The sequence below is a fragment of the Barbus barbus genome (assembly GCF_936440315.1).
Source record: "Barbus barbus genome assembly, chromosome: 1".
NCBI lineage: Eukaryota > Metazoa > Chordata > Actinopteri > Cypriniformes > Cyprinidae > Barbus > Barbus barbus.
The window spans coordinates 45,556,899-45,570,856 of NC_136729.1; the positions used below are offsets into that span (position 1 = coordinate 45,556,899).

The window sequence follows — 13,958 nt, forward strand, 5'->3', positions numbered from 1 at the left end:
AGCATGCGCAACACTTAAAATCTTGCTGTCTGCATAAATGCAATGCAGATTGCGACATAAGTTTGTTTGAAACACATAAAAGGTTTAAATAAGATAATAATATGAACATTATATGACATTTAAAATAGTTTTGGCCATTTTTCCTTCAGTCCGCCTGTGCATTTCTGACCCAAACAGCCAATGCAGTCTAAATCTCTGCAACATTCTCGTTAAATATGCAATTTCTGAAATGTTACAATGAATTCATTTCTAAAATGTTATGATATGGAATATTTTTTATTCAGTGGCAGAAACGGGCTTCCATAAAATACAGACCTAAACTTTTGGTAAAAACTAAATTTTTTCATGGTAAGGTTGACATTTGCATGGAATTGCTGGTTTACTTAATCAAATATTTTACAATTAAAGGGTTCCCTAGTGAAAAATAAATATACTAAAACACATATGAAATACATTTGTGTTATGCTAAGTATACTGCAAATATATTTACATATTTAAGCACTTAATAAAAATTTGCTGCAGTTGCATGTTTGGGACACTAAACCGGTAAACTTAAAGCCTACTAAATTGGAACAACAAATTTTGTACTTAATGCACTTTAACTATGTGAAGGTAGTGCTGTAATCCAACTAAAGATATACTGAAGTATATTTGATTGTGCTATAGTGGAAGTATACTTCAAGTGCACTTTAAATATTTTCCATTTAAAGACCAATATTATTCAAAAATCATACAATCCTCATCAATAGTGACATTAACACTCATTTTAATATTAAGAAACGTGCATTGTGCACAAGTTGCACTCCAAATAAAGTTTATCAGTAAGTCTCAAGCAATATGTCAGTAAATATGTTAATAAGATTTTAACTATACTTAGTATGACATATTTTAATTTAAAAAATTACTTTTTTTACTAGGGTTAGTTCATCCAAAAATTCAAATTTTTTCACCCTCATGTTCTTCCAAATCTTATCTTTATCTTTAATAAAGCATCAAGAAGTACATGCAATCCATGCATTATTTACTTTGGAGCTTGTATTAAACATTCTCAACCTCTTGTTAACATTTGTGTTTTCTTTCCTAGTCTTGGTGTCTAGTTTGGTGTTTAACCTGGCTGACGGTCAGTTTAGCAGTCGTGCTGATCTGGTAGATGCTCCAGGAAGTTCTCTGGGTCGCGGGGCTCAGGTTGCAGGACTGGGTAAGAATCAGACATTTTGAGGTGGAGCAGATGGACACCGACACAAACACTTAAAGGAATCATGGTGATCATGTGTTTCTTTTAATGACAGCAGTCGATATTACAACTGAACAATTATTTGAACTAGGGCTGACGAAATAAAAATATGATGTTCTGTCGTTTATTTCGTGGTGTCGCAAAATACATTGTTTACGGTAATACTTTTTCATCATTTGGATGACTGCGATCTTTACAAGCCACCACGGGGCGCGAAGGGGAGACAGAACCAGGTGGAGAACGACCAGAACAAAACGAGGAGCTCGTTCCTGAACGAGGGACTACATCTGTAGCATGGGCACGTGTTTTTAAGCACTGCAGTTTTAAAACAGCCGATTTTAAGCTGTTGAAACACAAACAACAGAGCTATATGCGTGCGCCGTCTCTATTTCTGTGTGAGAGGACCGTGCATTTATTTTTAAATTTTTTTGCCGCTTTATTGGCTTTGAACGATTACATAAACACACTTACATGCGTCAGAATCCCATCTTTGCAAGTATCCTCATAAACACAGCGATTTAGGTCTTGAGAGAGAGTAAACAGCTGAAAGAGAAAACACATATGTAACAGTATATTGGATCCGGACTTCGGTCTTAAAGGGGAAGCTGTCCAATATTCGTTCTGTCTGCTATTCATATTAATCATAGCACATTGCTAGAAAATCGCTCACTGCTCTTGACTAAATCACTTTTGTAACTTTATTAAGAAGAAATAAAAATAATGATATATTTATATACAAGTATAGAATCTATACATAATACACGTTAATTATATCTATCATAGATGGATAGATAGATATAATTAACACAGTGAAGACTAATTAATATACACAATGTATGTAGCGTTTGTTTATTGCAGTTTTTTGTCCTATTGCTTGCAATTAGTTTCTTATCCTTATTTCATCACTGACTGTTTATTTATCTTCAGTGAGCTTGAGTTTTTGACTTTTTATGCTTGTATTAGTTTGATACTGACATTGGTGACAAGGATTGTGAAAATTCTATGGTATCAAAGATTTTAATATCATAAAAACCTTTTTAAATGAAAAAAAATCACTATATTGTGATATATATATCGTTATCGTGATATCAAATTAGTCATATCGTGATGATATAAGATTTTGGTCATATCGCCCACCTCTAATTTGAACTGTACATTGAACTAAACAGCAGAGCATTTATTTTTATGACAATTATCCACAAAGTGTGTGTAGCTTTAAAAAACTGGTTTCAATTTTCATTTTTCATTTTAAAGTGTTATACGAGTACTGACGTTATGTCTTTATGATGGCTGTTCCAGGGGCCTGTTATGATGCACTTAACAATTTAATCTGGACGTGCTCCAGCGACTACATGGACCAGTGGTGTAATCCTGGGAATCAGGCCTTCCATCATGTGTGCCAGCGACTGGGCGTCAGTCACGTCATCAGTCAGCCTAAAGGTACTGCAACTATGCCCATGTAAACAGAAAGTACACAACAGTTAGCTTGAATTGATTTTTGTATGGTGTACGATTCCAACAAATCATATATCATTTTGAAGGACTTTTAATGGAGAGTGTGAAAATAAAAATAACTCATATTTGAACATTTGCTCATTGTAACTCATTTTGCCAGCACAGGTCACAAATGCAATCAGCTGAACTTTAGCATGTTTTTGACCCACTTAAGTAGGACTTAAGTGCATCTTTATATGCAATTTCATAATTACTTCAGTTGCTGAGTGTACTGACAGGCATTTTTGATGAACTAAAATATGTATATGTTGTATTTTTAAAACTATTTGTAATGAAGTTACAATTTAGTAAATTTAAAATGTTAATTTTAAATAACACATCAGTTAAAATTACTATTAAGTACTTTACGTGTGCTTTAATTTGTTACAGTGCATTCACACCAGACGCGACTTGTGCGAATAAATCACGCTATTCGCGCGTAGTTCGACGCTTGAACATTTTAGTTTACACGCTTCATTCGCACGTGAAATTGGCTTCATTCGCACGTGAAATTGGCTTCATTCGCGCGTGAAATTTACTTCACAACAGACGCAAATTCGCGTCAGGGAGGGGCTTCTGCCAGGCGGCTCCAGTCTCGTTGTGAAATTGCTGACATATAAATAACTATTTTTTTACTATACTATTGTGAGTGTATTTGCAATAGGATATAACAGCTCTGGGTGTCCACATACAGCGACGATTATTTTGTCCTCCATTGTTGTTTCGGATTTCTCCCTCCGCTCGCTACGTCGTAATCACGTCACTACTAGAGCAAGCTCCCGATTGGTTAACGCGGCGTGAATATCCGCCAAAGTTTAGATTTTTCAACTTGCGCGAATCACACATTACGCACGTCAAACGCCCGAAACGCTCAATTCGCGCAAATCATGTCATTCACGCAAATCGCGCTGCAGGATGTCTATTCGTGTCTTTGCATTGACTTAACATCTAAATCACCCGCGCTTAACGCTTCATTCGCATCTGGTGTGAACGCACCATTAGTCAAAACATCAAAATAAGTGCACTACTATAAAGCACGACAAAGAATTATTAAAACTATGATTTAAGATGTGATCTAAAGTAAAACTTTTAATTTGACATTATTAAAATGGTCACTTCTTAAGTGTACTTAAGTGTGTTAAGAAACAGTCATGAAATGGTCACTTAAGTGGCCTTTTATTTAATTATCATTTAACGGTTTCATTGTTTTTTAAATATACTTTTAAGATTTTAAGTACACTGCAAGTGCACATTCAATACAATTAAGTGCACTTCTTTTTCACAAGGGTGAGCACGTTTTTGCGGATAGGCCACTAGATTAGATAGTTTTTTTTAAATGTGCTGACATTTTGTGCAGAAATTATCTGTATCATTTTCCTTATATGTTTTTGACTCTTTATGACAGAAGAAATGATAGACATATCCAAAGTGATAAACCAGCTGCTCCATCATGTTGGCGCCATGTGCATCCATCAGCTCAACCTGCTGGCGGCCAGCAGTAATCTGCACTTGGGAACCTTTATAGGAAAACAGCCCATGGAAGCCTGCCATTTCAGCTCCATATGTGACGTCATGGAGAAGGCCATGGTTAACGGAGACACCTGCATCATCCGCTGCATTCTGGTCGTCTTTCAGGTGGGGTTTCGCTAGAATATTTAAAATAGAAAAAATTTAAATGACTTTCAATCAATTTTGATGAAGCTGTTCTGTAGTAGTGGTAATTTTGTTAACGGAAATGATGCAGAAAAAAAATATATATATTTTTTTTATCCAGGTTGTATTCCAGTTTTTTAATCTAAATTCAGAGCAGAACCGGGACTGTGTGAAGCGTTCAGGACTGTTGCTGTGGCAGTTACTTATGGCTCCTCACGATCAGATAGAGCCAGAAATACAAAAAGAAGTGTGTCTCGCCATCAGGTGAGCCTTAAAATTAAGTCAGAAAATAATAAATTCAAAGAATATCTGCAATAACTATAAACCATTTTTCTTTTTTCTCATTAGCTCAGGTTCAAACACCTTGTACCAGAGCGAATCGGAGTTGAACAACCTGCTAAAATTTGTTTTCACAGAGGGTGAGAACTGCAAATAGACACACACAGTACAGAAATCACAGTAACACTTTACAATACGGTGTCAGTTGTTAACATTAATGTATTAACTAACATAAACAATGGATAATGCATTTATTACACTATTTATTAATCTTTGTTAATGTTAGTTAATGGAAATACAGTAGTTCATTATTTATTTGTTAGTTCACAGTGCATTAACTAATGCTAACAAACACAACTTGGGATTTTAATAATGCATTAGCAAATACTAAATAAATGCTGTAGAAGTATTGTTCATTCTTAGTTCATGTTTACTAATGTTGTTAACTAATGAACCTTATTGTAAAGTGTTACCCAGAAATCATACTTAATTATAAGTTAAGTTAGCATTGAACAATTTCATATTGATGAGCAAAATGTGCCAATAATTACTATGTTCGTTTTTTTCTCTGTAGGGGAGAAGAACAGTGGTTTGTCTCAATTACGGGATGTTATATTAAACAATCTTGCTAACCAGTTACAGAGGAACCGCTTTGGTAGTGAGGATGATGAACACTACAGGTAGCAAGTTTCACTGCTCTTCAGACGGAAAGTGCTCGAGTTAAATTTAAATCGCTTGCTCTGTTCACTTCTGTATTTTATTCTACTGCTAAATATATACATTCAGTTTCTTGTCAGCTCAACAAAAATGTGGTGTCTGTCATTCACCTTGATAACGGATTGTAAATGTCTAGATGTTATTGTGGTTAATGTCTGTCATGTGCAAGCACTTTCGCTCTTCTTCCCCTGTAGGCTGAAAGATGAACTGTTGCAGTGTATCTTGAAGACTGTAGTGCGTGAGTCATGTCTGCTTATCACCAAATGTCAAACCGTTTCCAAGGAAGACCTTCAGAAGCTTCTCTCCACTGTACCTGTATGTGACTTCCACATAAATTAAGAATTATTTTGTGAAGATTTTAACTTTTTATTTAACTTTAAAGTGAACTGAATTAATGTTAAAAGATGCAGTTCTGCAAGCTATTAGCGTTCATAACCCTTGTGAAAAAGAAGTGCACTTTAGCATGCTTTAAAAAAAGGGCACTCTTACTGACATAATATGCTTAAGAATACATGCACGAACTGAAGGTAACGTTTTCAGGCACTTCATTCCATGTTAATTGCAATACAAATTTGAAATATTTAAATCTATATTAAATCAAATTAGCTGAAATTTTAAATTTTTTTGACCCACCTATTTATGAATTTTATAATCACTTCTATTGTCTTTGAAATATGGTTAAAGTACTGCTGAATGTACTGATAAGCATTTACGATAAACTATAGTTTAATAGTTCACTTTAATGTGATTTCTTTTAAAACTTGTATGTCAGTTGCAATTTAGTTAATTTAAAATGTATTAAATGTAAAATTAAATACTACAGTTAAAATATTCAAGTACTTTACATGTGCTTTAGTATGTTAGTCAACACATCAAAATAAGTGTACTTTAATGCACGACAAAAGATTATTAATCAATGATTTCAAATGTGCTTTAAATCTTTTAATTTGACATATTGCTCAGGTCACTTTTTAAAAGTGTACTTAAGTGTGTTTAGAAACAATCGGGAAAGTGTCTCTCTAAGTCACTTAAGTGGCCTTTATTTCATTAATATATTATCTCCAAGTACAATTTTTTTTTTAAATACTCTTTTAGGATTTTAAGTACACTAAAAGTGCACATTCAGTACATTTAAGTACACTTCTTTTTCACAAGGGACAATAAAGCCATAATTTGAAATAATTGTCTTTTATCTGTATAACTTCATATAGTTTGCTGTGTCTGATTAACTGACAGCACTTCCACATTAACAGGTAGCGTCACCAAGCTTGCGTTATTTAATGGCTGTGCAGAACCATTTGCTCAGCAACACCATCCTGCTCCACCCGGATGACATTGATGATAGTGACAGCTCCCTACAAGGGGAAACAATGAAGGTACAGGTAAACATCCCCTTTAAAAACCCTACGGTCTCTCTGATTGGTTAGCGTGGACTGTCGGTGGCTCCATCCAGGAAAGGAGGAACATACAGGAATTCATTGCATTGGTATTAAATCAGTTCATTATAGTGTGGTCTGTACTGTAGTGTGTACCAGATATTCAGCTTTAAGTAAAGGTTTGGCATTGCAGCATCTGCTTTTGTGTGCGTGTGTTTCCCCAAAAAGTTGACTTTTTCATTAAGTAATTCAATGTATTTAATAATGTCCATTTTATTTATTATTTGGCAAACTGTCATGTAAGAAGCACTGGTAATGTAAGTTTCTTAGATTAGAAGTAATAGAAGTAATTATGAAATTACATAAGATGTACTTAAGTTCTAATTAATTGGGTCAAAAAGCACTATAATGTTTAGCTAATTGTATTTAATATAAACTTAAACTATAATACATTTTCATCTTATTGCACTTAATTTTCAATTAAGTGTGTGAAACATTACATTAAGTGTATTCTTTTAAAGTATATTGTTTCTACACTAAGTACTCTTTGTTTTTTTAAGTATGCTAGAGTGTTCACTTACTATTCACAAGAGTTCTGTAGCAGCTGTAGATGTTCTCTGAGAAATGTGTGTGTTGGATGAACGTGTTCCCGTCAGGAGCTGCAGACCAGCATCCTGTCACTTGCCTCTAAGATCCTGGTTGGATGTGATGAGGTTCTGGAGACGCTTCAGCAAGTCACCAGCTCCCTCATCAACAGCAGCATCAGCGATCGAGAGGCCAGGTGCATTCAGATATCAGCAACACTTTGGTGATGCTTTATTTGTATTTGTACATGTACTGAAGCACTTTCCTTTACTTATCATCTTCTCTACACTCTGTTTTTTTATGTCAAGACTGAGAGGACTTGAACAGGTGACGAAGGCCACGATGTTGGGTCACTTGTTGCCGGTCTTGTTGACGTCACTGATGCACCCGAACCTACAAGCCCTCACGCTCGCTGACGCTCTCATGCCACAGCTGGTCCAGCTGGTCCTCTATACGAGTCAGGTGTGCATGTGTGACTAGAATATACTATAATAATCCAGTTGTAAATATTTTGATAATGAATGGAAAATACAGGTGATATACAGTGTATAAAAATAAATTTATCTCAGTATTTTTCATCCTTTGGACAATATTTGATAGCATCTCAATGTTTACATTTTTGCCTTTAAATGGCTTTAAAGTACATATTATTAAAAACATATATTGAAAGAAACCGGGTTTAAAAATTGAATTGTCAAATACAAAGCTAATCAATCATCAGAATATTCACAGTGATGGTTAATTTTATATCACCAGCAAAATAAGGCTGCATTTATTTGATCAAATATAACGTAAAGGTGAAACATTTTTACAATTTAAAATATCTGTTTCTATGTGAATATATTGTAAAATGCAAATGACTGCTGTGATCAAAGCTGAATTTTCTAATATGCTGATTTGCTGCTCAAGAAGCATTTCTGATTATTATCAATCCTGAAAATAGTTGTACTGACAAATATTTTTGTGAAAACCTTGATTATATATTTTTTTCATTTTTAATCTTTACTGTTACTTTTGATCAATTTAATGCATGCTTGCTGAATAAAAGTATTAATTATAAAAATACTGACCCTAAACAGTGTACATTGAAATTAGCAAAATCTTGGATTTTCCGTGAATATGTTGTACATTTTTAAATTAAAATAATTAATTGTAAGCCATTGATGTTGTTAAGGTTGACAGCTCTGTGTCTCTTTCTATCCAACAGACTGCTTTGCTTCTAAAGACACATTCACCATTATTTGTTGAGGATTCGCCGCTAAATCAAGGCTCCAATCCACCCTCGTTAAATGACAGGTACATTATTTTACATTTTTCTGAACTTTTTCAGTTTTGTAGTTTTTTTTTTTTTACTACATCAAAATAAACATGTTGGACAAAAGCATCTAGATTATTCATTCACAAAATGAAGTTGTTTTTATTTTAGCTTCCAGATTCTGGAGGAGAGAGAGGAACCGGGCTTTCTGACCGGCCTGAAGATCCCTGCCCCATGGGCCGCTGGGAAAACAGTGGAAACTGTTCATCCGGTGCGAGACAACTACAAATTTAAAGAAACAGTGCACATACCTGGAGCTCGGTGTCTCTACCTCCGCTTCGACCCTCGCTGCTCCTCACAATACGACTATGACAAGGTTTCACGTTTCGATTCTCGGAAACTGCTGTTCTCATTTACAGTGGAATAAAAGCGTTACATCGAATATTCATGCTCATAACCTCTCTTGTTATTCAGCTGGTGATGTACGCCGGGCCAAACACGAATAGTCGTAAGGTGAGTGAGTATGGAGGAAACACCATGGGTTACGGTAGCCGCAGCGTCTTAGGAACCGGATGGCCCAAAGATCTGGTCAAGGTGAGGAACACGCACACTTTTCATCAGATGGCACACGTTCAGTGGTCAAGAAAAAAGGCAGAATAACAACATAAAATGTGTTATAATAAAAAAAATAAATAAATCATTTTCATATTTGAAACAAGGTTTTCTTTAATGTCATTTATTAAAAATATCCACCTTTTGATACACTGTTTACTACAATTTCAAATACAAATAGCTTTTATATTTAAATAGATATTAATTTTTATTGATTTAAAAAAATATATATATATATTATAAATAAATGCTTAAAATAAATGTATCAGGACACCAGAGTGCACATTCAAAAAATTCATAGATTGATATCCTTAAGATGTTTATGCAAGCTGGACGCAATAAAACATTTATCATGTAAATATGTCATTCATTTATACAGTATATGACGTATATGCAATGCTTAATGTAAACTTCTGTTCATTAAGCCTTTTGCTTACTCCATCTTGATGTGCATTGCTTTACATTTTTCTACCTTAATTCTACTTATTTAATTTTTCTCGATTTATATGGCCATAAGTTTTTATTTAATTCTACTTATATACACCAGAGAATAGAGAAACATAATACAGTACCTAGTTCTTCTTGAAATGATACCAAATTCCTTGTGTGTTTGTGCACACTTGGCAAATAAAGCACATTCTGAATAATTTAAACGATCTACAGATATTAATGCTTCTAATCTGATGTATTTTCAGGTGGAAGGAGATACTGTGACATTCTCCTTTGAGATGAGAAGTGGACGTGAGCACAACACCCCAGATAAAGCCATGTGGGGTTTCTCCTGCACTGTCCGAGCGCAGGTACCCACTCACGGCTTTACACTGGCTTTTAAATGCATGCTGAAAAATTTTAAGTTTAAAAAATGTAAAAATACTTCATTGGTTGCTAACATATGGTCAATTGCAAAATTCAATTTTTAAGCTGAATTGGTATATGGATAAATTAAAATAATGTAAAAGTATGCGTAATTGTATTGTAACACTATATATTTAAACATGGATTTAACAATTTTAAATGAATCTGCAACATTTTACAATAAGGTCCCATTTGTTAAGATTAGTTAAGCTAACTTGAACTAACAATGACCACTATATTTTACCACTATAATATATTTAATTGTGTAGTTTTTGTGAACCTCAAAAACACACTATAGAATTTGGGGCTCAGCAAAAGCAGTAAACTGAATTTTAAAGTGAAATAAAAAATATAAATCAGGACTATTGAGTAATTGTATTTTTTTAATCTAATTAATTACACCATGTGCCAATTAATTAATTAAATGACAAATTAATCACACACAAATTTTGGATAAATTGCCCTTCAAAGATCTTTTAAAGCCATTATTGTGCTTTAAAGCATCAAAGCATTGAATAAATATTACAAAAAAGTAGATTTAGAAATAAATGTTTTTGATTCAACGTTGCATAAATAATGATAATTAATATGGGTATTCATGAATTAAAAAAAAAAGTCATTCATTCAAGCGATTTGTTCAAATGGCAGATTCATTCAGAATCAAACCAGTGACTGTCTTTATGAATGAGTCACTGAATCATTCACTCATTCATTAAGAGAAAGTGCTGTGTGTTGATGCACAACATTTCCACTGTGACTTATGTTTTAGCATTTTTTGATGGTAAAATTGAGCAAAACGGATAATATTGACAATATCATGTCTAAAATGTATCACAATGAACTGTTGAATAAAATTAATATGATCACATTTGCAATCATGTAGATGTTTTGGGAAAAAACAGCACTTTTGTGCTGCTTTCATGTGATATTGCTAAACTGATTATATAAACATAAAATGAAAACCCATACACAGGCATTTTTTTGCCTTATATCTTGAATTTTAGATGAGCATAGCTGCATTCTAATAGGCTTCATCACACAGTCAGTCGTCTTGCATCATGTTCATCAGAAACTGCATCATTGTAAGAGGATGAACAAATCTGGGCAGGTGCATTAAATGCATGAATCATTTTAACACATTATAATTCATTGCACCAAATAAACGTGTTACATCGGCAGGCCTAATTAAAATGAAAATAAAGTAAATATGGGCAAATGTTTCACCTTGCTTGTTTGCGCTGATTCTGTTGCTTGTTTCAGGAGTCGTCTGAGGATGTGTCCGGTGGGCTGCCCTTCCTGGCTGATCTAGCTCTGGGTTTATCAGTGCTGGCCTGTGCCATGTTACGCATCCTCTATAACGGCCCCGATATCACACGAGAGGAGGAGGCCTGCCACGACCTGCTCTGCTCCAAACTACTGCAGAGGTGTGCTGCTTCACCTGCCGTGCACAAACACTGTAACATCAGCTGCTCTTCAGTGCAGCACTCAGTGGTGCTTGTGAAGACATGTGCTTAAAACCCTGTTGGTTACCTGGGCGGGCGATCCCAGGGCCTTACAAATTATGATAGCAAAAGAAAAGGTTGTTAAGAAGCAAAATCTAAAAGGAGATTAAAATATTTTTAATACTTCTTGAGTTCAGCCATGCAAACTTTGGAAAAAAAACAAGAAGTGTTTTTACCCATATTTGAATGGTCACCTTTGGCTTATGATGCAACAAGGATTACTAAAGTCAACAGATGTTACTGATAGACCTACAGTACCAATCTCTGTGTAAAAATAGCATAAGTCATTTTTACCCCCTGTAATTTGGCTCCAGATCTCAAGTGAAATTGTCGTTTTGACCCCCTTTTACAAGATAATAGTGGATTACTCCGTGAATATACATCCATGAGATTTAATATTTTGGCTTTCCTCATTATTTATGCTTGGTTTTTTTCAGGGGAAAAAAACATAAATGTTTATAGACCTGTCATATTTGATCAGCTTAATGCACATTTGTTGAATGAAAGCATTTATTTCCTGCTGTTTAATATGTTTCACATGTTTTGCTGTTCTGTGTAAGGTGTCAGTGGCAGGTGGAGGCTAATGGTGCGATCTCTCCTGCCCTCACGCCGTCTCCGTCTCCTCTGCCTTTGACCATTGATGAGGAGCGAGAGTTCACCTATCCTTCAGACATCCTCGTCCCTCCTCCAGGCGCTTGCTGTGAGCTTCCCCGCATCCACTTACCCCTGGGCATTATGGGCCGCCTGAGGGAGCTGTCTGGAAGAGGCCGGCCTCAGTTTCGCCCCAGCATCAAGTGAGCACATGATATGGACACTACATATTAGGGGAATGTAACTTAATGATAGCAGAACATTTAACTGTAATCAGAAATGCATCTTGAAATGTATAGAGGACTAGAAATCCCATGGAATCAGTTATCAGTAAAATATGAATTAAACACTTTACAACTTGCCTAATATATTGACATATTTAAAAAAAAAAAAAGAAAATAGTTTGAAAAATGTTGTTAAACAATAAATAAGTACATATTTCATTGGTTGCTTTCATATGATCAAATGCAAAATTTAATATTCAATAACGCTGAATTTGAAGACGGACAACGGGAAAGGTTAAATAAATAATATTAAACAATATTTTTTATAAAATGATATTGTTATACTACAAATTTTTAAAAAATGTAATACGTCGGCAACATTTTACAGTGAGGTCCCATTTATTTATTATTTATCATAAATAAAATTTATAAATGAATCATTAATAAAAATAGTAGTTTTTTTGTTTGTTCATGTTAGTTTACAAATGGAACCTTATTGTCTAACTAATGTCTATTTGTGTAGCGATTTATTTGCATTTTTGGTTTCAAATAAATTTCTATTCTATTCTATTCTATTCTATTCTATTCTATTCTATTCTATTCTAACCTCCTTAAAGGCAAACCACAAAATTCTCAATTCTTACATCAGAAAGATAGAAAAATGATATTCAGTAATCTTATACTGCTTTGAAATATGTATTGTGATAAGTGTTACACAAATAAATTGAAAAACGCAAAACATGAATAATACCTTCTTAATTGTGACTCAGAGAGGTGATCCGTCCTGATGTGATGGAGGAAGTGATCGTGTCGTGTGTCATAAAGCACTTGGGTCTGGTGGATGCGCTGCAGTCGCTGGTGAACTTCCAGTACAGAGAGCTGCACAGAGAGGAGCACAACCTGCTCTGCAAAATCATGGCCGAGACCTTCAAGAAGATCAACGCAATGGAGAGACAGTTACAGGTGAGTGTTACAGCAGCCACAGATGCAGTGCTCCTCATATTCATACGGTGTGATGCTGTTATTGTATCCTGTGTCTGTGTTTGTTTCAGAGCGTAGCTGAACTGGAGCAGAAGTGGCAGAATGAAGCAGAAGAAGCTCAACAGGGCAAACTGGAGAACAACTCTCCCTTCTTCCACGACTATCACTTCTTTGAGGTCAGTAATGTGAGATATAATCGTAATCCTTGTGAAAAGAAATACACTTGGCATAGTTTCAAAAAGAGTACTTTTTATGGAATAATATACTTTAAAATTGTGAAATAAATGTAATGTTTTTAGACACTTAATTGCATGGTAATTGCAATTAAATGAAAATGTATTGTAGTTTAAATTTATATTATGCAATTAGCTGAACGTTAGAGTGATTTTTTTTTTTGACCCGCTTAAGTACATCTTTATATGTAATTTCATAATTACTTCTATTGTCTTTGAAATATGGTTAAAGTACTGCTGAATGTACTGACAAACATTTATGATAAACTAAAATATACTTTGATGTAATTTCTATTGCAACTTGTTTTTTAATTTCACATTTCTTATGATGAAGTTGATTATCATGTAAATATGTAATAGTGCATTT

General features: G+C 34.4%; 1 protein-coding gene across 1 annotated transcript in view; it reads left to right on the forward strand.

Annotated features, from left to right (window-relative positions):
- The window catches only part of LOC306868813 (putative E3 ubiquitin-protein ligase HECTD4), an 83,663-nt gene that overhangs the window by 18,249 nt on the left and 51,456 nt on the right, over positions 1-13,958 (forward strand). Inside the window, exons 10-27 of the mRNA XM_079415196.1 lie at positions 1,085-1,198; positions 2,534-2,674; positions 4,134-4,363; positions 4,503-4,645; positions 4,730-4,800; positions 5,235-5,340; positions 5,572-5,692; positions 6,631-6,759; positions 7,410-7,534; positions 7,647-7,800; positions 8,546-8,634; positions 8,765-8,969; positions 9,068-9,187; positions 9,901-10,005; positions 11,321-11,484; positions 12,123-12,356; positions 13,148-13,340; positions 13,430-13,534. Of these exons, the coding sequence (XP_079271322.1) occupies positions 1,085-1,198; positions 2,534-2,674; positions 4,134-4,363; positions 4,503-4,645; positions 4,730-4,800; positions 5,235-5,340; positions 5,572-5,692; positions 6,631-6,759; positions 7,410-7,534; positions 7,647-7,800; positions 8,546-8,634; positions 8,765-8,969; positions 9,068-9,187; positions 9,901-10,005; positions 11,321-11,484; positions 12,123-12,356; positions 13,148-13,340; positions 13,430-13,534 (2,549 nt within the window). The remainder of the gene's footprint in view (positions 1-1,084; positions 1,199-2,533; positions 2,675-4,133; positions 4,364-4,502; positions 4,646-4,729; positions 4,801-5,234; positions 5,341-5,571; positions 5,693-6,630; positions 6,760-7,409; positions 7,535-7,646; positions 7,801-8,545; positions 8,635-8,764; positions 8,970-9,067; positions 9,188-9,900; positions 10,006-11,320; positions 11,485-12,122; positions 12,357-13,147; positions 13,341-13,429; positions 13,535-13,958) is intronic.